Source organism: Trichosurus vulpecula, chromosome 3 (genome assembly GCF_011100635.1).
Source record: "Trichosurus vulpecula isolate mTriVul1 chromosome 3, mTriVul1.pri, whole genome shotgun sequence".
Classification (NCBI taxonomy): Eukaryota; Metazoa; Chordata; class Mammalia; order Diprotodontia; family Phalangeridae; genus Trichosurus; species Trichosurus vulpecula.
In genome coordinates this window covers 396096944-396121187 of record NC_050575.1, presented here as the reverse complement: position 1 = coordinate 396121187, position 24244 = coordinate 396096944, and the positions used below count along the sequence as shown (strand labels likewise).

Sequence of the window (24244 nt, the reverse complement as noted above, 5' to 3'; positions counted from 1 at the left end):
ATTTTTGTAAAAATTCCATGTGGTTCTGAGAAATACACATACTCTTTACCAGCCCCATTTAAAAGAAAACAAATTTCATGCTGTAGCTTCTCTAGCAATTTGTTCAATTTTATATTTTCCTTTTCGTTGATCTTTCTGATAGACTAATCTAAAACTGAAAGAGGGACACTGAAATCTGCCACTACAATACTACTGTCTATACCTTATACTTCAGTTAATTTTTCCTTTCTGAACTTAGAAGCTAAGGCAATGGGGGCATATGTTTAATACTTCCCTGGCTTCCTTTCAGTTGCAATTAACATCCCATCTTCTATAGGACTTTTCTCAACCCCTCTTAATTCTAGTGCCTTCCCTGTTAGTTTTTCTATTTACCTGAATATAGCTTGTCTGTATATATTTGTTTGCATAGTGTCTCCTCCATTAGATTGTGAGCTCTGTAAGGGCAGGGGCTGTCTTTGGCCTCCCTTTGTATTCCCAGAAATTAACGCTGTGCCTCCCACATAGATAAATGTTGATCGATTATCGATGTTTCTTTCAGCATAATGCAGTTTCCCTGTTTATTTCACCCTTTTAAAGCTTTGAATGCTTTTGTTTTCTCTCAAAGCACGATTACAAATCTTGGAATTGGGATTCACCTGAAGGATAGTAAATTTTTTTCCATTCCCTCATTTTGTGTATGTTTTAGCTTTTTAGGTGTGTTTCTTGTAAATGGCATTGTGGGGTTTTGTTTTCTTGGATTGTTTAATCTGTTCACATTTAAAATCACTAGAATCAGGTTTGTGCTATTCTCTTTGTGTCTAATGGTTGTTATTTTTCCTGAACTAGACTTTCTCTTCCACTATAATACTTTGTCTCTTTAGTTATTTTATCTCAATCTACTTTAAAAGTAACCCAGTTTACATTGGGTCTCTTCACTCCCTCAATTTATTAGTGGTTTTTTCTTTCTTTTAGCTATTTAAATCTTCCCCTTTTTTTTCCTCTTAAGTTCTCAAGTAAAATCCCCTTTCCTCTTCATCAACTTATTTTGTACTTTTTAAAATTTCATTTCCTGTGCCTTTTTCTAAAAATAATTTCTTCTTATTCTCTTATTATTTATCATCCTTTTCTATTTCAGACCTTTTTTCATTACACTTATTTAATCTTTCTCTAGTCTGTATTCCTCATGAAATTAAGGGTCTCTATTTGGGGTTCCCTTTTCCTTTTTTAAAATAAATTTTTATTGATATTTTCTGTTTCTCACACCACCATAATGTCCCACATGTCTTCCACTTGCCCCAGAGAGAAATCCCATATGACAAATTGTAGTTAGTGTGTGTAATATATAATTGTAGTTACTGTGTATGTTTTCTTGGCTCTACTTACTTTACTCTGCGTTAATTCAAATAGACCTTTTCATATTTCTAAGTAGTCATCACATATCACTTCTTACAGCACAGTAACATTCCATCACATTCATGTGCCTCAATTTGTTTAGTCATTCCCCTACTGATAGGCATATGTTTGTTTCCAATTTTTAGTCATCACAAAAAGTGCTGCTAGAAATGTTTTGGAGCATCTGGGGACTTTTTCCTCATCAATGGCCTGGATGGGGTATAAGCTAAGTAATGAAGTGTCTGGTTCAAAGGGTATGGCCATTTTAGTCACTTTATTTGCATAATTCGAAATCATCTGTGTTCCAAAATGGCTGTACCATTTCAGAGTTCCACCAACAATGTATTTGTGTGCCTATCCTTCCACACCCCCTCCAACATGGAGTGGTCATTTTTTGTCAATTTTGCCAAGCAGCATTATGTGAGGCAAAGACTAGATTGCTTTTATCTGCATTTCTCTCATTCTTAGTATTTGGGGCATCTTTGTTTTTTCATGTGGTTGTGAATACTTTGTAGTTCTTTTGAGAACAATTTGTTCATATCCTTTGAACCCATTGGGACATGGCTGTGAGTCTTTTTTTTATTTGTTGTTTACGTATCTTAGATACCAAACCCTTATCAGAAATTTGATAAACATTTTTTTCCCCATTTGACCCTTTCTCTTCTTATCCTAGATGCATTCTTTGCGTAAGTTTTTCAGTTTCAAGTTCCCTCTTCTGCTGTAAATACAGTATTATGTTCCTTCAGCTTCCACTGGTTCTCTTCCCCTCACTCCTGAGTCCTTCTTCCTGTTAAATATTCCTCCTTCCTTTCCTCTGCCTCAGCTAGTCCTGTGACTTAGGTTTTGATTTTTTTTTGCACCCTCTCCAAAAAGGATTTCTTTCACTCTCATTACCCATCTTCTCTTTCTGTTTATTCCAGACCCTCATTCTCTAATTCATGACTTCTACCAGTATCTCTCTTTTCTCTGTATTCTTCATGCTATCAAAGTTTTCAATGTATCTGTTCTAGGGACTCCTTTTTAGGTGCTTTCTGCTCCTGCCATGCAGGGTTGGCCCTATGGATTTCCCCCTTGCTTTGTGCCTCATTTCCAGAGTAATGTTAATTGTGACTAACAGCAAGAACAACTAACATCATCTGGCACTTCCTATGTGCCAGGCACTGTGCTAAGGGCCTCACAGTTATCATCTCATTTGATCCTCCCAACGACCCAGGGTGGTGGTGGTGTTATTATCCTCATTGTACAGAGGAGTAAACTGAAGCTAACAGAGATCTGGGTGTCACCTGCCCCAAGGAGCTCCGATTCCTCTTCTCCTGGGCAAGAAGAATGGATATAATCTTATAGATTACATCCATTGTAAGGTCCCCACCTCCCTTTTTCAATCACTCTTTGCAACTTTGCTTATTTCCCAGCAGGCTTTTTTCTTCTGGGAGACTATATGAACAGGGGGATGGGAGGGAAGAAAGAAAGGAAGATATACTCCTAACCCATCCTAATAGGAGACTTCATCCCACACAGGTTGAAATTCCTGGATTATTAATAATCAATGTTGGGTCACTCTATCAGCATCCTATATTTCCTTCTTTTATCATCTCCTTTCCTACTCCAAGGAAGCCATTATCACAAAAACCTGCTATACCAAATGCCAGGTATACACTGATCCCTCCTAGTACAAATTCAGGATCTGAAGATACTGAGTTAATTAGGCAGATAATTAAAAAAAAGACCTTTTGCTAAATACAAATGCTCCACAAAGATATATAGTGACAGATGTAGCCCTCCAGGTCCCCAATACAGGGAATATACCCAAACTGATAAGGGTTACAGCCTGTATGGTAATAAGACCTACATCAGGTCCAAAGAGCTGTACGTTCTTCTCAATAATGGTTTATAAAGGATTCACTAGAAAGTGGGCGTTGGTGCGGTTAGCTTATCCCTGTTCAGATCTCAATGTCCAAGGGCCATATGTTTTTAATTTCTAATGCCATGCGTGCAGCCTGGTTAGCCACTTAGGGCCCAAGGATAATACTCAAGACAGGGAAGAACCAGTAATTCTTGAGACAGGATCACTAAGCAGTTGTTTCCACTGCGATCTATTTCAAGGACTCTTTAATAATTTTGATGTATAGATGGGAGACACCTTATGGGAAAAGTGACATTCTGCTCTGCCAACTTTTTTTCATAATCCAGTAGCAGAAGCTCAGTGGGACCTTATATCCTCTACATTGTTCAGTCAATTACAAAATGGCAAACACATGGTTTACTGTTGAGCATTACTTGTAAAAGGCCTACTTGTTCCCCACTTATCACCCCTGGGGAAGAAACACTGTACTTTGTGTTACAGGCACAAATCTGACAGAAATGATTTTTATTTATTTATCATTACCCTAAATTCGAAAATTGTTCTGCCTGAGAGAAAAATTTCCAAACTGACAGAATCCCATCATGCCCCTGGACACATCTCCCAAACAAAATAATCTTGAGGTAACTTCTGAGGAATACTGAATAAGAAAAATTTCTTAATATGATAAAATTCAGTTACATAGCTCAGGGTTAAAATTTTCCTTAATCTAAAAAAACAGGCCCTTAATCTCAGCCCCTTCTTGGATAATTATTTTCCTGAGACTACTTAATCCCTTTATGACAGTACTTCCCTCAAGAACTTTCCAATAGCCATCAATGGAAAGAGAGACCTTCTCCCTTTGATCAATATTCCAATCCTTTCAGGAAATGAAAAAAGAGGGTATTGCACTTTGGTGGATCATTTACTTCTGAAAATGAGGAGTATCAGCTTTGACACCCTTATCAAGGATGCCCTTAATCTCAAAAAAAGATAATATACGGTAGGGAGAGATAGGTCAGTATTTGTTGACATTTTTCCTGTGTTTATTTTTTTAGATGGGAATGGGGGAGTGGCTTCATAAGGTTCAAGACTTTTCCTGGCCTTTGTATCTCATCCTCTATGGACTACCTTGCATATGGAACCTTTCTGTCAGTCTCTGCACAGGTCTCCCTGCTTTCCCCAGCTTTGCTCTTTTTGGTGTTATTCCTACCCTCCCTGATAAAAACAGTTATGTCAGTGATGTGAGGTTCTAAGTGCAGTGATTCTGAGGTCCATTTGTTACAGTAATCTTTGGGTACCTTGACCATTTCCTTTGGTTTGTTGTCATCCTTCCATTTCTATCCTTAAAATGCTGTTGAAATGAGTTTATTGTAGAATGTCCTGTCAAATCTTCTTTAAAGTAGCTTTACACTCCACTTTTTAAAAATGTTTCTTTTGCCTCCTTTCTCAAATATACAGACAATTGAGTCAAATTTATAAAAATAAGAGCCATTCCCCAATTGATAGATAGTCAAAGGAAATGAACGGGCAGTTTTCAGACAAAGTAATCAAAGCTATCTATAGCCATATCAAAAAAATGCTCTAAATCACTAATCAGAGAAACGCAAAATTAAAACAATTCTGAGGTAACATCTCACACCTATCGGATTGATCAATATAACAGAAAAGGAAAATGACCAATGTTGGAGGGGATGTGGGAAAAGTGGGACACTAATGCACTACTGGTGGAGTAATGAATTAATCCAACCATTCTGGAGAGCAATTGGAACTACGCCCAAAGAGCTACAAAACCTTGCACACCCTCTGACTCAGCAATACTGCTGCTAGGTCTGTATCCCAAATCCAAGAAAGAGGAAAAGGACCTATATGTACAAAGATATTTACAGCAGCTCTTTTTGTGGTGGGAAAGAATTGGAAATTAAGGGGATACTCATGAATTGGGGAACAACAATACGTGGCGGTATATGATACCGTGCTGTAAGAAATGACGAGCAGGATGCTCTCAGAAAAACCTGGACTTACATGAACTGATGCAAAGTAAAGTGGGCAAGCCAGGAAATTATTATACACAGTAACAGTAATACTGTATGATGATCACCTGTGAATGACTTAGCTATTCTCAGCAATGCAACGATACAAGCCAATTCTGAAGGCCTTATGATAAAAGATGCTATCCACTTCCACAGAAAGAAATGATAAAAGGTTTTTATGCAGACTGAAGCATACCTTTCAAATTTTCTTTTTTTGGGTCTGTGTCCTTTTTTGCAACATGGCTAATATGGAAATATGTTTTGCATAACTGCACATGTATAATCTATATTAAAGTGCTTGCCTTCACAAGGAGGGGAGAGGGGAGAGAATTTGGAACAAGAATTATAAAAAGAATGTTTAAAAGTTGTTTTTAGTAGTAATTGAGAAAAAATAAAAACATTCTAGAATAAAGAAAGAGTGATCAACAGTGTCAAAGGCCGCAGAGAAGTCAAGGAGAACGAGGATAAAGAAAAGGCCATTTGACTCAGAATCAGAGATAGCTGAAATAGAAGGTAGGTAGAAATTAACCCCAACAATAACATTTGATAATAACAATAAAAAAAGAAAAGGTCATTGGATTTGGCAACTAAGAGGTCATTAACAGCTTTGGAAAGAGCAGTTTCAGTGGAATGATAAGGCCAGAAGCCAGACTGTAAGAGAATAAAAAGGGAGAAAGTGGAGGCACCTATTGTAGATATCTTTTCAAGGACTTTAGCCAGAAAGGGTAGAAGAGATATGGGATGAAATTTAGCACAGAGAGAAGGATCAAGTGAGGGTTTTTTTTTTTCAAAATGGGGGAGACATGGGCATATTTGTAAGCAGTAGGAAATGAGCCACTAGAGAGGAAAACACTGAAAGCAAATGAAAGAGTGGAGAAGATGGAGAGTGGGGGAGGCAGTCTGTTGGAGGAGACAGGATGGAATGGGATCACTTGAACACATAGAGAATTTTTGGTAAGGGGAAAGGCCACTTCAAAGCATATGCTATACAGGGATAACTCCCACATAGTAACACATTTTTCTTGGCTATTTTGACATTATTGATTTCATTCTTTGTGATATTATTTGGGGCTCACTCTATCACCTACAAATTCTTTTCTTGGCAGTGTTTATTAAACAAAAACATAAGGCTGCTATGTAGTTTTCATGTTTTTGGTCTCTTTGATTCTCTTCTTCCTTAACCATGCTTTCACATGTATTTCTCACCACTCCCCATCTTTGCAATGAAATCACAGATCAATGGTGTAATTTTGAGGGTCTTATCAAATTCTTCACACGATTTCTCTCTCTCTTTGTTCTCAGCAACTGATGTTGGTGCATAAGCTGAAATTATTTTCAAGGTGTTTTTTTGGTATATATTTATCAATACTAAAATATAAGATGATCAAATATCCCACAAAGTAACATTTCTTGTTGCCCATGGCCAATTATAAAACTAATTCTGCCAACTTCTTTGCCTCTCCAAGGAGAGCTCTTGAGCCACTCTTCCCTTTAGCTGAAACCTCCTTTTTCCTTCTGGTTTCACTTATACTGAAACTGCCAGAATAGATATGGTTGAGTTCCTCCAGGAATAGAATTACTTGTTGCTAACTGGACAAAGCTCTTACATTTGGAGTCACATCATTCAAATTAAAGTTTACAAACTGTCTAAAACTGTGTTAATTCTTGGCACCCTTTGCTCCCCTCTCCTCCACTCGGCCGCCATTCTGCAGAAGCAGAAGGAGGTTGCACAGGAATAAGGGCCATTCTGTATTCTTTTTGTTTCATGGGTTGCTGTGGCTAAAAAAATTAATCATCAACAGCCTAGCCAACAGGTGACAAGCTTTTCTGTAAATAGCTAGCCTGGTCCTTACAAAGCAGTCTCATTCTGTTGCCAGGGCCATATTCAAAAGCCTTCCAGAGGTGTAGAGCCTGACAGAGCTTACACTCTGTGGGTAGAGCCTTGGGGAAACTAGGGTTCTATCTCCACGCTATAATGAGGCACCTGAATAGGCGCTTTGCAAAAGCTCCCTAATAACACTTCAAAAGCCGTTTTTAATGGTCTATAGCTTTCCTCTCCAGCTTCAGCTCATTTAAGCTTCAGCATTCCTGACAACATTTGTAAAGGACAGTTTATCCACTCGTATTTATCCTGTGTTTGCTTAGATATTAAGTACCTAGCTTAAAAAAAAAATCTTAATTCCTTGGCAGGTTTTATGTGCATTCACATCACTCTCTTCAGGCAACTCCCATTTGTTTCTTCCTTCTCAGAATTGTATCCTTCTTCATATTTTTAGCATTTTGTTTTGTGTTTCCCACCCCTCCTAGCCTGGATTCTGCTGGAGAGTTTTAGTACACGGGATTCTCTCTCACTCTTAACCACCTTTGAAATATGCTTTCCCAAAACCCAGAGGGAATATGTTAGGATAGAGAAAGCTTCCTTTCCTTTCCTATACTAAACTTGAGGAAGGAATGGTCACTTCCTCCCAAAGTTCCCATCATTTCCCTCCTTCTCCCTTTTGGCAAAGAAACAGATCTAGAACAGAATTTCCTCTTGATTTCTCTACCTTTCGAAAGATGAAATTTTCACTAAGGCAGGCCAAAATGTTACTAGCTACTCTTCTGGCAGAGAGAACATGCTAGCAGATGTCTTGATAAGTGAAGTTCCCCATCACTACTATATCATAGTTCTGGTGCCAGGCTTGTGATCTATTTCACATTTCTATCTCCATTTTTTGTCCCGTTAGCATGCAGTATATTCAGACAATAAAATTACTTCTGCTCTTTACTCAAATGTCTTCAACCATGGTTCCCCCTCAAATTCCTGAATTTCCTTACATGAATATATCTTCTTATACAACATCCTTTCCTTTCCCCACCTTTTAAAAAAATCTAAGTTCTTTGAAAATAATGTACATTCATGCAAAGAAACAGTCTAGAGCAGAGGTATCAAAGACTTGACTCTTCTTAGTACAGTCCAATTAGGAAATATTTAACAAAATAAATAAAATACAACAGATCATAGATAATGTTAATTATGTGATTTTCTAATGCAATGTGTAGCCCACAGGGATCTTTATGTATGGACTCTCTCTCCTTGAGTTACAGACTACTGGTCTAGAATCATGCACCTCACACCTTGACTATCTTAGGGAAACCTACAAGATCAAATTTACCCATCTGCATCAGAACCTCTATAGCTCACCCTGAACTTTGTGCTTTGAACTTTATATAGAAACACTGGCTTCTTTCTTGGAGCTCCTGGGTATCCCAATAGCTATTCTTCCCTTACTGGTATCTAGCTTGGGGAATATATGTGGGCAATTTTCTTTCTCCCTTCTCCTTTTCATTTTAAAGTTCTTCTGATTGTACTTCAACATCAGGTACATACACTCTTTCCAGCCCAAGTTAGGGTCCCCTATCCTTGACCAAGAATTGTGACGCAAGGAGGAGAGAAGGATAGATGTGGATGCAGAGGCCCCAGGTTTGTATCAAGCTCTCCTTTTCATAACCTGTGTGACTCTGGGAAGTCACTTAACTTTTCCTCATCTGTAAAATTAAGAGGGTGGGCCAAATGATGTCAGTTGTCCATTACAGGTCTAACTCTGGTATGAAGACTTGATGAGTATGAAAATACCCATGGCTGACAGAGAACATTCAGATGGTGATGCTGTGGTGGCCATGATGCTCTTGTCTAGTGGAATGGTCTGGCCACCGGCAGTAAGCCTCTGTCAGCAAGTAAATCAAGGAACACAGTAAGAATGGCATCAATCCTACTTAGTACACAGCCTCTAGCAGAACAAGGTCTATCAAAGGCCTTCAAAGACCTTGAAATTAGCAGGATTAAGTTCACACGTGATTTCAACTTCAGAATCTTTTTTTATATATCCGTTACCTGAAGATGTCCAGTGTCTTATGTTCCAGAACCAGATTTGTATTTCCAGTTAGGTCAAGGTGCTGAAGGGTAGGAGGCAAAGCCTCAGGAATCAGAATTTCTGTCAAGTCATTACAACTTAAATCTACAAACTGACAGGGACAGAAAAACACAAAACGAGACTACATCAGGGAAAGCAAAGCCTTCATTCCCAAACACTCATGACTCTCTACCCCATATGCCAAGGGTAGTAAATAATCACTTCTCTAACCAAAAGTCCCACTCTATCGTTCTAGGGCCCTTCTCCAAATGGGAGGGAAAAAGCCACACACCCACACCTGGGGAGCCCATTCCAAAGGCTATCCTCCCACTCCCACGGAGATACCTGGATTTGAGGCAAATGCAGGATCTCTGGAAATATGCTGATATTGTTGGAGTGTGCAACAAGAGTGTGCAGTTGTTTACAGTTTGCAATGGTTGTAGGAATTGTCTTTAGTTTGTTGCCACTCAGATTCAGCTCCTCCAATTGCTCCAACTTGTTCAATTTGCTGAAGATGAAACAGTACAGTAACATTTTTGTGCATCCCCATCTCTATACTCTCATGCCCCTCATGTCTCTGACCTCAATTACTGCAACTGCCTCCTAACTGGTCTCCCTGCCTCGCTCTAATTCATTCTTCACACATTTGCCAAAGCCTATATCTGATCATGTCAATCTCCTGTTCAATTATTGCCCCTAACTGTGTTGGTAATCAAAATGGGCTCCTTAGCACTTAGTTCAACAAGTGCACTTGAATAGTTTGGCTTTTATTCCCTTTGAGTAATTCATTGAGCCTTACTAGGTGCTAAGCCCCAGGCCCAAACCCCTATTAGGTGTAAAACCTTAGTGGGTGTGATTGGCAACTAAGGTGGGGCCCAAGGTGGGGCTAACTCCAGGGAAGGCCTAGTTTACATGTCTGGGAGAGCAGAGGCTTTTAGACCACGTGGGTTTAAGTCCGCCTCTTTGTGACGATTCTAGGTCACATGGGTGAGTCGCATGTGTGACTCACCCCTGATGCTGAAAAAGATATAAAAACGAGGGATTGGCTGTTTGTTCCTTGGAGCTCATTGTCACAGCAGTGGTGGCGTGTGACTCTGGGCCAGCCCTTGCTCTGAGCTCCTGGGCTGAACCTAGATGTTGGTAACTATGAATTGTATTGGGTCTGTCTGTTGATATTTGTAATTTGTTTGTATTTTGTTCTGAAGTTCAGGGTGCTGGCTTTTTCCCCTGAACTAAGTGAATGCTGTCTGTATGCTGGATTAAAGTAAACTTGTCAACCCCTTTAACCTTGCTTTCCTTATTAAAGCAGATCAAAAGAACCTGTGCTTTTGCAGCATGCCAGCAGCTTTCTGGGTGCTGGCTGTGGGTGGATCTTACACCCCCACAGAAGCTGCTAGCCAGATTGTTGAAACACTAATGTACATAGCAACTCCTCCGTCTGGTATTTAAGGTCTGGCTCCAGCCTCACCCCATCAAACTAGCCTACTGGCATTCTATTTCCTAAAGACACACCTGCCTTTGCATAGGCTGTCCTCTTCACCTGGAATATATATCCTTCTCATGTCTGCTTCTCAGCATCCTTGGCTTCTCTCCAGTGTCACCTTTCCTGATTCCCTTCAGCTGCCAGTATGCCCTTCCTGATCCTGAGTTTATTTATCAAAGTACAGAGTGTTTGTCCTGATAGAGCATAAACACTGAGGGCGGGGATTGTTTGATTGTCTCAGCATCCCCAACACCCATTAAATGCAGTCCCTTAAATGTAGTAGGAGCTTAATCTCTGTTGACCAATCATGTAAAAACTCCTAAATTTTCTTTTATCAAATTTTTAAACATTTTGAAAAGATCATGCACTAAGACCTCCTCATTTTATAGACGAAGAACCAAGGCCCAGGGAAGTTGAGTGACTTTGTCCAGGGATCAAACAGATTGTAAATGGCAAAGCTGGAATTTGGACTCAGATTCTATAACCTCAAAGTCAACCTCTTTCTTTTAATTAAAAGGACTTCTTCCTTTTAATGCCAGCACTTATTCACTAACAGTTTAAATCTACATTTAAAAAACAGTCTCTTAAGTCATTTTAGAAGTGTCAGAAAATTTTTGCCTCACCAGCATTTCTTCTATCTTCTATCTTCTATCAGTAATTCTCTTCCTACTTTCTGGAAAGCATTTACATTTTCCTTAACAAGTGTCACAGAATTAATTTCTTATACCATTACAATGCCTCTATCTGAGTCCTGGGCAATCTTATATTCAAAGGACACTAAAGAACTCTTTCAGATTTGGGAACTACTAGTTCCCAAACAGAATAACAGTATAAATAGAATGGAAAAAATAGAAGCAAATGATCTCCAACAAGAAATATTTTTTAAAAGCCAACAGACCAGGAAAATAGAAAAAAATCTTTAAAAGGTTAAAAAAAATTCCTCTTCCTAGTGCCAACGAAAGTAAAATAAATACGAAGTGTTTTGTAAAATAGTGATGAGGGGGAAAAACTCTCTAATTCATTAAATTAATTTAAATTAAAAGAACTTTAATTCACCTTCTAAGTAAGCTTTTAAAAGTCCAGTGTTTTCAGAATACTAAGGACTAAAGGAATGGGGTACCTAGGAATTAAACAAACATCATGAAATTTCTCCCTAGATATTTAATGTTTCTATCCCATTGTTATTAACCTTTAACTCTATGACAATATAAAACACCCTCCTTGAATTAGGCTTTAGAAGATTTTACTTTTGCTACCCAGTTGGAGAACTCAAAATGTCAATGGCAGTCATCAGTATAAATGTCAAACCTTGAAAACACAGTAAGACAGCTATTGACCAGTCTGTAAAACATAGTATTTATATTGCCTCTGTGGACCAAAAGCAGCACTGCATATGTTCACCTGGCTGGGAAAGTCTGTAGTTGGTTGTTTGCAAGATGCAGGATTCGGAGGTGTGGGTGTCCTACCAGGACAGGAATACATTGGTCCGTCAGCTGATTATTGGTCAGGTAGAGTAGCTGCAGCATACTCAAACTCTCTTCCCCAGTGCAAGCAGAAGGCAGAGACTCTAGACTGTTTGCAGAGGCATTCAGGTACCTGAGACTAACAAAGGAGTCAAAAATTATCAAAGAGACTAAATATACATATATGTAGGCATTTTCACTGACTGTATCTATTGCCTTAAAAATGAGAGTTTTAGAAATTACTTCATGCTCTCAGAGGGTAGCTGGGTGGTACAGTGAATAGAGCACCAGGCCTGGATTCAAGAAAACTCATCTTCCTGAGTTCAAATCTGGCCTCTGACACCTCCTATTTGTGTGACCTTGGGCAAGTCACTTCACCCTATTTAGACCCAGAGTTTCCTCATCTGTGAAAGTGAACTGGAGAAGGAAATGGCAAACCACTCCAGTGTCTTTGCCAAGAAAATCCCAAACGAAGTCACAAAGAGTTGGACTAAAAAACGACTGAACAACATGCTCTCAGAAGAGAATTTGGTTTTCCTTCATTTTCTTGGCCAAGGTTCTATTCTTATTCCTCTTCTCTTCAACGCCTATGCTTTCTTCTTTGGCAATCTCGTTCCCACCAATGGTGGTCAAGGTCTTTGCTCCGACTACTCCCATTTAGCCACATCTGACTGCTTGCTATTCCCTAGACACACCTTGTGCTTTCTCCTTTCTGAAACATTTTTGGTACCTCTTTCCCTACCTGAAAACATCCTTACTCACCCCTCAATTTCTGTTAAAAACACACACTATGCAGCCTTTAAGGCCTACTGTAGCCACCAGCTTCTCTCATTCTCTCCTCCTCGTGGACTCCTACAGACTATTATCTGCACTTCTCTTAAGACACATTCTGGACCACATGATAGTTTTATGCATATGTCTTTGGGAGAATGAGTATTTTGAAGTCAAGCACCATTATTTCCACTCATTTTTTAAACAACTCAATCATATATTGCACAAAATAAAGGTTTCATAAATGGAAGAAAACACCAAGTATTATATCCTAGTACAAATGCTTATTAAAAGATGTCCTTATGTTAAGACTTCTTATGTTTTCCTAAGAAAATCTAACCATTTATTTTTAAGGCATAGAAATATTACATATTTAAAGGTTTATGTGTTAAGTACAGAATGAGTTAAGTGCTCTCCTATGCTCTTGTCAGTCTCCTGGCATTAGTTTTCCCATTTCTAAAATGAGACCACCAACCTTCACCGTAGGGAAACTTTTGTTGCTGACGGCTCCTGTGATTTTACTGCAGAATGTCAGGGACTTTCAGTAGGTAACTCCTTCTACCAGTTTCTATCCTCCAAGAGGGGAAGAGCAATAATCCTATCCATAAACTTTTATTTCAAGGACCAACAGCTTTTAGGGGGGACCTCCTCTGCCAGCTATTCATGACACAATGTCAGAGTTTTTAAAGTAACATTGTAAAAGAAAGCTCTGCCAATAATGAACAGAATTGACTAATGAGGGTATCAGAGCTTACATGGCAACCCAACAATAAATTCAGCTCTAGTGACTTATTCTTGTCCTGAGAGGGCAGGTACTGTATCAAGGGTAGCAGTACTACAACTGCCCTCTTCCCCTTTTCTTTGAAAGATCACAACCATACTTATTACCTGTGATGACCATTCAGTATAGGATGTGCAAGTAACCGATTGCGGTCACACTCCCCTATGTTCGCTCAGGATGTGAACTACTACCTCATAAAAACTCTGTGACATATTACCACTGGCAATAAAGCCTCTAAAACAAGGCAGACAGTCACGCAAATGGACTCATAATCTCTAAACAGTTCCAAAGGTCACTTTCACCATAGGTGCAGGTTAATACAAAGATTTCGTCCCCCACAAAAGCCCATTTGTGGTACTTACTTCAAGGCCTTGGAAAAGAGGGTGTCTGGCAGCCTGGTGAGTAAGTTATGCTGCAGATCCAAGACCTCAAGAGGAATGTGTTCCAAAAGGACTGGAAGACTCTGCACGTGGTTGTGTCCCACCATCAGTTTCCTGAGACTCAAACTACTCAGAATCCTAGGAGGGGAGAAAGCCCAAAGGAACAAATAAGAAACTAACGTTTCTTGCTGAGCCTTACAGAGGAAGTGTCTACGATACGGGATTTGTCCTAAGTATTTATTTAATAAGGTCAGAAAAATAGCAGGACATGATATCAGATGATGTAAACTGGGCAAAGTGCCCTAGCCAAAAAAGAGCAATCACCAGAAGAACCCCATGACCGTTTAGGGAAACGGGAATTAATGAAAAGAGCAGACAGAAGACAGACCTGAACGGTGTCTTACATTCTGCAACAAAATCACTCTGGACTGTCAAGTCTAAAAAGAGGCTTCTGCAAGCTTTACTTCAAATATACAGCTGAAGCACAACATTTTGCTTCAGTTTTAAAAACACTATCCTGAAGAACATGTGGAGAGGACCCCAAATCTGGGAAAAGATGGTTCAGTGGCAGTTTAAAGTACATACGTGTAAACGTATATGTACCTAATGGGGACCTCGGTTAGAAGGTTGTAGCTCATATCCAACACCTCAATCTTCTTTGATTCACAGACCCAGTCAGGAACATATTCTAATTGATTCCTAGGAAAAGACACAATTTAAAAGGCATCATTTGGAACAACTAGTATAAATGGAAAGCCACTCAAGTCCTACTTAGATAGCTCATCACAGTGTGAAGGTGAACCTTGGGTTTTCCAAACGTGTCCCCAAAGCATAAACTCTGGCTGTTTTCACCAGGCTGAATGATAAAATTGTTTCTCATCTAAAGACTAGCCTAGTGATGCCTGGAAAGGCTCATCACCAAGGGAATGGCCACTCATCCAATCAGGAACTGTTAATTGTGTTGATAGAAAGAGTACCCAAACCAATGAAATTTTGGATTTTTTTTAAAAGTTTAAGTAGAAAAAGACAGTAATAAATAATTTCTAAAAAATATTCAGATTATTAATAATAATTGTTCTTAGGAGAAAGAGCAATGAACTGAAAACTGAGGATATCTACCTTATAGAAATATTTTGTCTGTGTTTAAGTATTACATACGTGTGCAAATTACTTTGTGAAAGATACCAGGCTCATTTACTCAGCTAACAATTTGCCTACTCTATTCCTAATGGGATATTACTTGAGAATCTTTGCCCTCAAAAAGAAAGTGTACAAATGAAAATCATCTTGTTACTAGATAAAGGAAGAAACGGACTGCTAAAATTGAACTGTGACAAAGTTATATCACAGAAAATGAGGGTATGAGAATACTAGTTAATTTATTCTCTAATGGAAGCAAAAGGCTCTTTAGGGAAGAAGTGCCTACAGACTCAAGACTAAAGATTCTGAATCTCTCTCTACACCATGTGATCTTAGATCAATCCATCAGCCTCCAAGGACTTTTAAGAGCCTCTTCAGAGTAATAAGGAAAATGACACTGATCTAGCAGGTAAACTCACTGTATTCTAAAACACACACAACGAGCAGAACCCTCCAAAATGTAATACTTTCTTAACAACTTAAGAATGTTCTCTGAAGGGAAGATGGGAGTGACTTCTTCTTATTCTCATTCCATGACTAAGTTGAGTTTTTGGTCAGAAGACAGAGGCAGCACAGGGTCTCAGAAAGGACACTAGATTTAGCATGAGAAGGTTTGGCTTCAATCCTTGCACCACTACTTACTACCTGTGTGACTTCACTTCTCTGGGCCTCAATGTCTTCATCTGTAAAATGGGGGGGGGGCAGTAACTTGCCTGACATCCCAGGACACTGATTCTGAAGCCTATAATTTGAGTTATTCATATTATCTTTGACCTCTAGACAATCCAGGATTTTTTCCAAAGTTCCAGACCAGAAGGGGTCAGGGGAAGGGATTTAAAAAACAAAATGGAACACACAAAAAAATAGTAAACACAAAGCCCCTGAATCAAATAAATGCCTCCCCCAACCCAAGTAACTCTAAGACTCAATAGGCAAAGGATAAAATTGTCAACAGAGGGGGACTGGATCTTTTTAATCTCAGAATAATTACTTTGTTCAGAGCAAACTATAACAGTCTGTGACTTAAAGAACTGTTGACTCATGACTCTTTTCCCAATACAGATACTCTGAACCAAAGGAGCAGAAACCCTTCTAGTGAAGACCATTCCTATTCAAAACTCCCACCCCCAGGGCATCAAAGCATTTCTGTGTGTTTGCATGTCTATTCCCTGAAGGAGCTCAAGAAGTATTTACTTATGGTCCCCTTAAGTAACAAAAAAACACACAAAGCCATCTCCTTCTCCCTCATGGTACATACTTACCTAGAGAGTTCTAAGGAAGTGAGCAGACTAGGCACTGGATAAACATTCACTGTTGTCAGCCCTAATCAAAAAGGAAGCAGAATCATCAGCTAAGCTAAGGCAAAGCAAAGTGAAGATTAACAGTAAAACCAGAAAAGACAGGTGTTCTCAACCTGTGGTCTGTGAGTTTCTTGTTAGCAATATTTTTATAACTGTATTTCAATATAATTGGCTTCCTTTGTAATCCTGTACTTTATTTATATATTAACACAATTTGGAGATGGAGCCCACAAGTTTCCCTGGGTTGCCAAAGGGGTCCCAGATATTCCTAGTCCAAGTGAAGGCACCAAGGGGCTGGCCTGCATGGCTTCCAAGCTCCCTTCCCACTCAGAAAAGCTGTGATTGTGCTGGGACTCCACATCTCAAACTGAGCATGTTCAAAACACAACTCTTCCCTCTAAACTTCCCTAGAGGGCAGCTAAGTGGTGCCACAGTGCATAGAGCACCAGGCCTGGACTCAGGAAGATTCATCTTCCTGAGTTCAAATCCAAACTGACACTTCCTAGATGTGTAACTTTACTCTGCCTCAGTTTCCTCATCTGTAAAATGAGCCGGAGAAGGAAATGACAAACTACTCGAGCATCTTTGCCAAGAAAACCCCAACTGGGATCACAAGGAGTCAGACATGACTGAAAAATGATGGAACAAGAATGCCAAAACAGCCTCTTCATTTGCTCTGTTTCCAGACTCTCCCTACTACAATCCATCCTCCACACAGTTGCCAAGATAGTTTTTCTAAAAGTATGTGTCTGACCCAAGGCCATCCTATTAGTGGAAAGAACACTGACCCTAGAATGAGAGAGCCTGGGGTCAAATCCAGCCAAGGAAGTGGACTCTGTGTATCCTAGGGACCAGGTCCTTACCTTCTCTGGGGCTGATTTCCTTATCTATAGTTGGGGCAGAGAGCCTCAGGTGCACAGCTCTAACTCCCTGTTCCCACAGAGTATGGACAGCCTCCTGGCTGTTCCTTGCATTTTCAGTGGCTGTCCTCCATGCCCAAATTCTCTCTTCTCTCTGTCTCCTGGGGTCCTTTAAGTCTCAGTAAAAACCCCATCTTCTTCAAGAAGACTTTCCTGATACCACTCAGTGCTAGTGCATGCCTTCTCTCTGTGGATCATCTCCAGTTTCTGATAGAGAAAGCTTGTTTGTTTATAGCTGTAGGCACGTTGTCTTCCCTATCCGACTGTGAGCTCCTGCTTTTTGCCTTTCTTTTTATTTCTAGCACTTACAACAGTGCCTGGCACACAGTACACACTTAAAAAATGCTTGCTGACTTGACTGAAAAATACTGGGTATTTTGACCTACTTCAGTTGTTTGACCAATAATTGTTTCAGGGAATAAACAAGGGTATTCAATGTACTTAATTTATCAAGAATATTTGTTAATAGTAAGCAACATAAAGGGTTGGGGCTTATTTTTTGAGACATCAAAGCTACATGTGTTTACAGTTTGTTCCAGGCTCATTTCATGGAGATCCAAATTTCATGCAATTCAGCTCTACAGATTACTAATGATCAGGAATTGTTCCCACCTCAAAAAGTCCTTTTTTTTCTTCTTTCAGTTACTTATTAACTTTGCATAGGTTAGAAAAGATTGACTCATTTTTACAACAATATATGTGCTCCTTGCTCTTAAGCAGAGGATTCCTTTTTTTTTCATTTTAATAGTATTATTTTTCTAATTATATGTAAAGACAATTTTTAACATTCCTTTTCTTAATAAAATTCTGAGCTCCAAATTTTCTGCCTTCTTTCCTTCCTTCCCTTCCCCCTAAAATGGCAACTTGATATAGGTTATATAACTAAGCAAAGGAATCTTACTCTGGAGCCTGAAATTTTTTTTAACATTTTTATACCTTTATTTCAATATTATTATTACTTTTACTATCATACATTTTATTTTATACATTTAAAAAGTTTTCTGAGAAGGGGTCCATAAGCTTCACCAAACAGCCCAAGGAGCCACTACTCTCAAGTGTAGTTTTTAAAGAGAATCTAAGTCTATTCCCACCTAAATTCAGAGCTCCAGTTTGAACTTCCCACAAATATACGTTTAAGGTAAAAATTAGTTTGCTAGACCACCTCTGCTAATTTTAAAAAAAGTGCTTTAACCAGTGAGATTCTGAAACCTTAACTAGCACAGAAAAAAAGAAACCAACATTCCAAATGAAGGCCATGGCAAAAAGTCTGACTTTTTTTCTCTGCTGAAAACTTGATTCTATTTCTGTCTAGTTTAACAAAAAAAGTGATGCTGCTAAGCAAACAGTCCAGAAACATAAAAACTAGGGCTTTTGCTTTTCAAGGACTATGGTGACAAGGATGCTTAGTACAATACTGAGAGCATCTACTGAAAATACCTTTGCCCCTTGAGGATTTTGTTAAAACGCCTCTTTTTGTATGAACCCTCATGGTTACCCTATCTTAAAAGACTGCCAAAGACAAAGTTCTCATTCATTCTCTTTCCTCTCGTCCCTCTTCCAGATGCCTATCACTCAGGCTCAAGACCTTAATTCTTTGTTCCCAATCACATTATACACCCAGTGGGTCAGGTGTGGTCATCTCTACCTTTGCAACGTGCCCCCCATATATCTCTTCTCCCCTCACATCACCCTGACACAGGCCTTCATCTGCCTGGGTGTTGGTATCCTTCCCTCCCTCAAGCCTTTCTTTCTCTGAGCTGCAAAGGGATCTTCCTAAAGCACAAGCCTGGCCATATCACCCCCTACCCCCAATCTGCAGTGGCTCCCTATCACCCCCAGGATCAAATACAAAATCTTCAGTTTGTTAGAGGAAGTTGTCCCCTTCCTACTTTCCCAAGCCTCTTAAGCTTCACTCCCTTCTGTGTACTTTGCATTGCAGGGACCCCAGCCTTCCTGCTGGTCCTCAAACACAGCACCCCATCTCCTGTCACTTTTTCAATGGCATGATGCCAAGCAGGGAATGCTCTTCCTCCCCACCACTGCCTCTTGGCTTCCTTCAAGTTTCAGCTAAAAATCTCAGCTTCCGTAAAAAGCCTTTCCCATCCTTCTTAACACTAGAGGCTTCCCCTGTAGTTTTTCTCCCATTGATCAGTCTCCATCTGATTGGTGCATAGCTGTCTGCACACTAACTTCCCTATTACAATGTGGGCTCTTAAAGAGTAGAGATGTTTTGCCTTCCTTTGTATCCCCAGGGCTTAACACAATGTCCTGCACAGAGTAAATGTTTAATGAATGCTTGTTGAATGACTGACTCTCACAAAGCCTCAAGCATCCTTCAACACAAGACTCAAATTAGCAAGGCAGGAGCAATTTTCTTAGAAAGTGTTTCCTTCCCAGAGCTTACAGTACAGAACAGGCAAGTGGAGGAAAAATGGCAAATTTACTGTTGGAGTTGGCACAGAGGACCCGAAGGGTAAAGCCACTGAGCGTTAGGTCCCTCAGCTGATTCCGTTCACAGTGCAGCAGCTGGAGGCTTCCCAGGGAACTCAGATCCAGATCAGTCAACTGGTTATCCCGCAAATCCATGTGCGTAACATGTTTATTCCCTTCCAGGTTGTCAACAACTGTTCTCTTCAAATTGTTCAACCTAAGCATTGGTCAACAAGTCACTGGAATTAAATTCTACTAAGGAAACCAAAAGGTTAATAGCCCAAAAAAGTACAATGTTCCTATGCCTAACATCCACAAATAGCATTTAAATGCCTAATTTACTACTACGTCAAAGAACCATAAAAAGTTGGTCCCTTTCCTCCAGTAATTTGCAATCTGAGATAACTCAGACTTGGAAACACATATACAAGTTAAATAGAGAGCAAAATGGAATGAGCTTATCCATGAAAAGAGAATAACTTGTTGTTTTTGCATTCTGGCTGCTCAGAAATCTTCATTTAAAAGTTTGGGGAACAGAACATGTTCCACTACAGATTAAGCAAGCTAAAGGCCATGGTCATATTTCCTTGTGGCAGAGTCAAAACACTGGCTTTTTAATTCTGCTTCTGGGAACCTCTGCATGTGGAATATTCAAAGCAAAGGTGTCAATGGAGAGGAAAACCATTTATATATGGACAAAATTCAGGCAATCTCCAAAGACAACAATAGCAATGATTTCTTGCTTTTTCTCCCTCCTTAAAAAGAACATGCATAGTAACTGATGTTTTTTAACAATAAGTCTGAGTCATCAAGAAAAGGTAAAACCATGTTACTTAAATGTACTCCATTTAACAAGGCAGAGAAGTATGTAACATACTACAGAAATATTTCCATAAAAATCACTGAAGTAGACACTAAAAGGCCATTGATAGAACTATGAATTTGAATTTGTAAGTATGCTTAGAAAGTGACTAAAATGTCCACATTCTTTGACCCAAAGATCCCTTTGCTAAACATATACCCCAAGTAGGTCAAAGATAAAAAGAAGTGTCCTATATACAGGAAAATATTCATAAGCAGTACTTTTGTTGTAGCAAATAACTAGAAACAAAGAGGATGCCAATGACTGAGGAATAGCTGAACAGACTGTGGTATGATAATGTATTAATGAACAGTAAAAAAATGAATATGAAGAATTTGGAAAAGTATGGGAAGACAGATGAAATGATAAAGAGTGAAGAAGAACCAACATACACAATGACTACAATAATGTAAATGCAAAGAACAACTGAGACTAAACACTCCATCCTCGTAAAGCTCTGCACTCCCTTCTTTGCTGAGGTAAGAAACAACAGATGTGCAATACTGAATGCATCATTAGATACAGCTGATATGTTGGTTGCTTTTGCTTAACTCTTTTCCTCTCTTTTTTTCTTTGTCACAAGATGATGGCATGCTGGATAAGGGAGTGGGGAGAGATATGTTCAGAAGATAATGTTATGTAAAAACAAAAGAAATCAATTAAAACTTTTAAAAAATCCCATGCTTAATAGATAAGCTTAACTAATCTGGAAAATTCACTTATTTTGAATACCATATTCCCCAATGATGCCTGATTAATGAGGCATTACTTTATCTTTAAAACAAAATTAATTCCTCTTCTGAACCTTAATGCAGTAGTCTCAGAAGTAACAGAGCCAACCACAGTTCTTTCAGAGAGCAATCCAAGAAGACACACAGAAAGAATACCCTTACCTGAAATCTACATGTTTGATATGCTTCATCCTGTTCAAAACCCCAAGATTCAGGATTTCTAGCTGGTTGCCTGCCATAGCCAGTTTCTCTAGCATGGTGAGCTTCACACAAGTCTCTGGAATTTGGTTAAAATTGTTGAAGGCGAGTCCAAGAGTGGAAAGCTGTTGTAAATTTCCCAGTTCTTCAGGTAAAGTAGTGAGGAAGTTGCCATCAAGACAGAGAGTCTGTAGACTGTGTGAAATGAATTTAAGGGGGGGAAAAAAACTCAGCTAGCAAAGAATTTCTCAAATTGAGCAGATCTGGAAGTAAAGAGTTCTAACTCTAGGACCATGCTGACAAGGAATAATGAATTCCAGCAAATCAACAACCTCCTCAATTTCCATCTCTACAGAGATGGAACGAATTAGCCAGCAGCAGAAGTCTATGAACAGCTGTCAGAGGGTTCAGTAAATATTATGTACAATGAGAATTTTGGTGACTGAAACTGCTATTTGGTGTTGGACACTGGGTGATAGCCCCTAGTACTGACATGAATTATTTTCACAAGATCCAGTGATTCATGTTCATATAAATCACCAAACCAAAGCTACTTTCAAAGCACTCTACTGACTTGCATTTTTGCAACAAACATTCTATTGTTTTCACTTCAAATGCTGTGTAAGTTTCCCAGAGCACCGGGAAAAAGGGAAAAATTGAAGGGTCCCACATCAGAGTCCAAAGGGCCATCAGTGGTGATCTGGTCCAACTCCCTCCCTTTTCAGATGAGACCCCTCAATTCCAGGGGAGGTGTGGCTATGCAGCAGAGGCAGAAACTCTTAACTCCCAAACCAGTGGTTCTTGCACAGAACTGTGGGCTCTAAGTAAGGTCAGATACTCACTTAAGAAGATTGCCAATCTGACCAGGCAACTCATGAAATCCATTACAGGAAAGGTTGAGTTCTGTTAGAGTGGAGATCTCACAAAGTAAAATGGGGAATAACCCAAGCTTGTTGTGGGACAAATTCAGGCCCTTCAGCTGAGAAAACCTGAAGAGGAAAAAAATAGGAATCACATCAACAATTGCCAACAGAAAGTAATTTTAAATTTCAGCCTTTGATTCCAGTCCTAAAATGGTTTCTTTCACCTTCTCCCCTTCCTCCTGCTGCTGCGCCTAATCACAACAATAAAAACTAGCTTTTACATAGTACCTCAAGGTTTGTAAAAACACTTTTCATCTATCTCATCTGAGCCTCACTACAACCTTCGGAGGCAGGTGCTATGATCACCCCCATTTTACAGATGAGGAAACTGAGGCTAAAATTAAGGGACTTGCCCAGAGTCACACAGCTGGTCAGTATCTGAGGCAGAATTTGAACTCGAGTCTTCCTTACTCCAAATCCCAGCATTCTATCCACTCCACTACCCAGTTGCCTCCTTTCGCATCCCAAGAATGCCTGTGAAACAGAATTCCTTTCTATCCAACCCTCTTATTCCATGAGCTTGAAATCTCCTATTTTCTATTCCGGAGGCGATATTCATTTGTTCAGAATCACAAAGGGCTTCCACAAACACCTGGCACCCATCACAGGTCAAATCTGAGAAGCAAATGTTGATCTACAAGAACTGTGTTCCATTAAACGCTGACTGAAAAAAGCGGCCAACTGATGAGACCATGGAAGCCTTCCAGCTAAATTGGGACCTGACTTCTTGTCATTCCACTTTGTTTCTGATAATGCAAAAGTGTGCAGTCTCGTACGGTGACAACTTACAAGCTCTTATTTCAGTACAAGGTTTACCAAGTTCTTTCAGCCAACAACTGATCATAAAAACAAAGCCAAAGGAGATAAAAAAAAGATCCTTACTCCTGCTGAATGCAGACTGATCATTTTATGTTGAAGCACCAGCTGAATTCACAGCCAAAGGAACGCCTTCTCTGAAGGCTTACTTCTCTCAGCAGTGTGGTGGACAGAGCACTGGGGCTGCCAGTCAGTGAGAGCTCACTTCAAATGTAACCTCAGACACTTACTGACTGGGTTACCCTCAACAAATCCCTTAACATGTCTACCTCAGTTCCCTCATCTGTAACATGGGGATAATAGTGGCATCTACCTGCCAGGACTGTTACGAGGATAAAAAGGTAATATGAACAGTGCTTTGTAAACCTCAGAATGCTGTACATACAAATGGTAACTATTATTATTATTATTGTTCGGTTTCAATGGGAGCAGCCTGGAGGTTCTTCCCCTGGCAATACTTATTTTCCTGGTCTACTTCTAGGTTTGAACTCCTGGGACCTTACTTCAGTTTTCCAACTCATTTATTATTGAATTCTACCCTCTTATGCTCCTGTCCTCAGCCAGATAACCCAGCCACTCCCTTTGTTTTAACTTCTTTTAAAAAAAAAAAGGTTTCATTAACAGGTTAACATTGAACATCAATACAACCCAACTTGCCTAGTCACTATTTAAATTAAGTGAAATGCATAAATTGTCATTCCAGTTTTTCAGTTACTTCCACCATGATCTCAAGAGTCTGATAATAAACATTTATTAAGCACCTACTATGTGCTCCATGCCATCTGTTCATTTTCATTCACTTTTCCTCTTTATGGTCAGTGTGTACCCTATTCTTCTGATTCTTTTTTCAACATCATATGATTTCATAAAGTTCTTTTTATTGTATTATTTTCCTCATACTTACTGGT

General features: G+C 39.4%; 1 protein-coding gene across 1 annotated transcript in view; it reads right to left on the bottom strand.

Moving 5' to 3' along the window:
• Nucleotides 1–24244, bottom strand: part of PHLPP2 (PH domain and leucine rich repeat protein phosphatase 2) — a 102890-nt gene that overhangs the window by 13502 nt on the left and 65144 nt on the right. The window contains exons 7-15 of the mRNA XM_036751145.1: nt 22440–22586; nt 21562–21792; nt 19821–20023; nt 16418–16478; nt 14619–14714; nt 13998–14153; nt 12022–12222; nt 9483–9645; nt 9119–9249 (exon numbers count right to left, since the gene is read on the bottom strand). Coding sequence (XP_036607040.1) covers nt 9119–9249; nt 9483–9645; nt 12022–12222; nt 13998–14153; nt 14619–14714; nt 16418–16478; nt 19821–20023; nt 21562–21792; nt 22440–22586 — 1389 coding nt within the window. The remainder of the gene's footprint in view (nt 1–9118; nt 9250–9482; nt 9646–12021; nt 12223–13997; nt 14154–14618; nt 14715–16417; nt 16479–19820; nt 20024–21561; nt 21793–22439; nt 22587–24244) is intronic.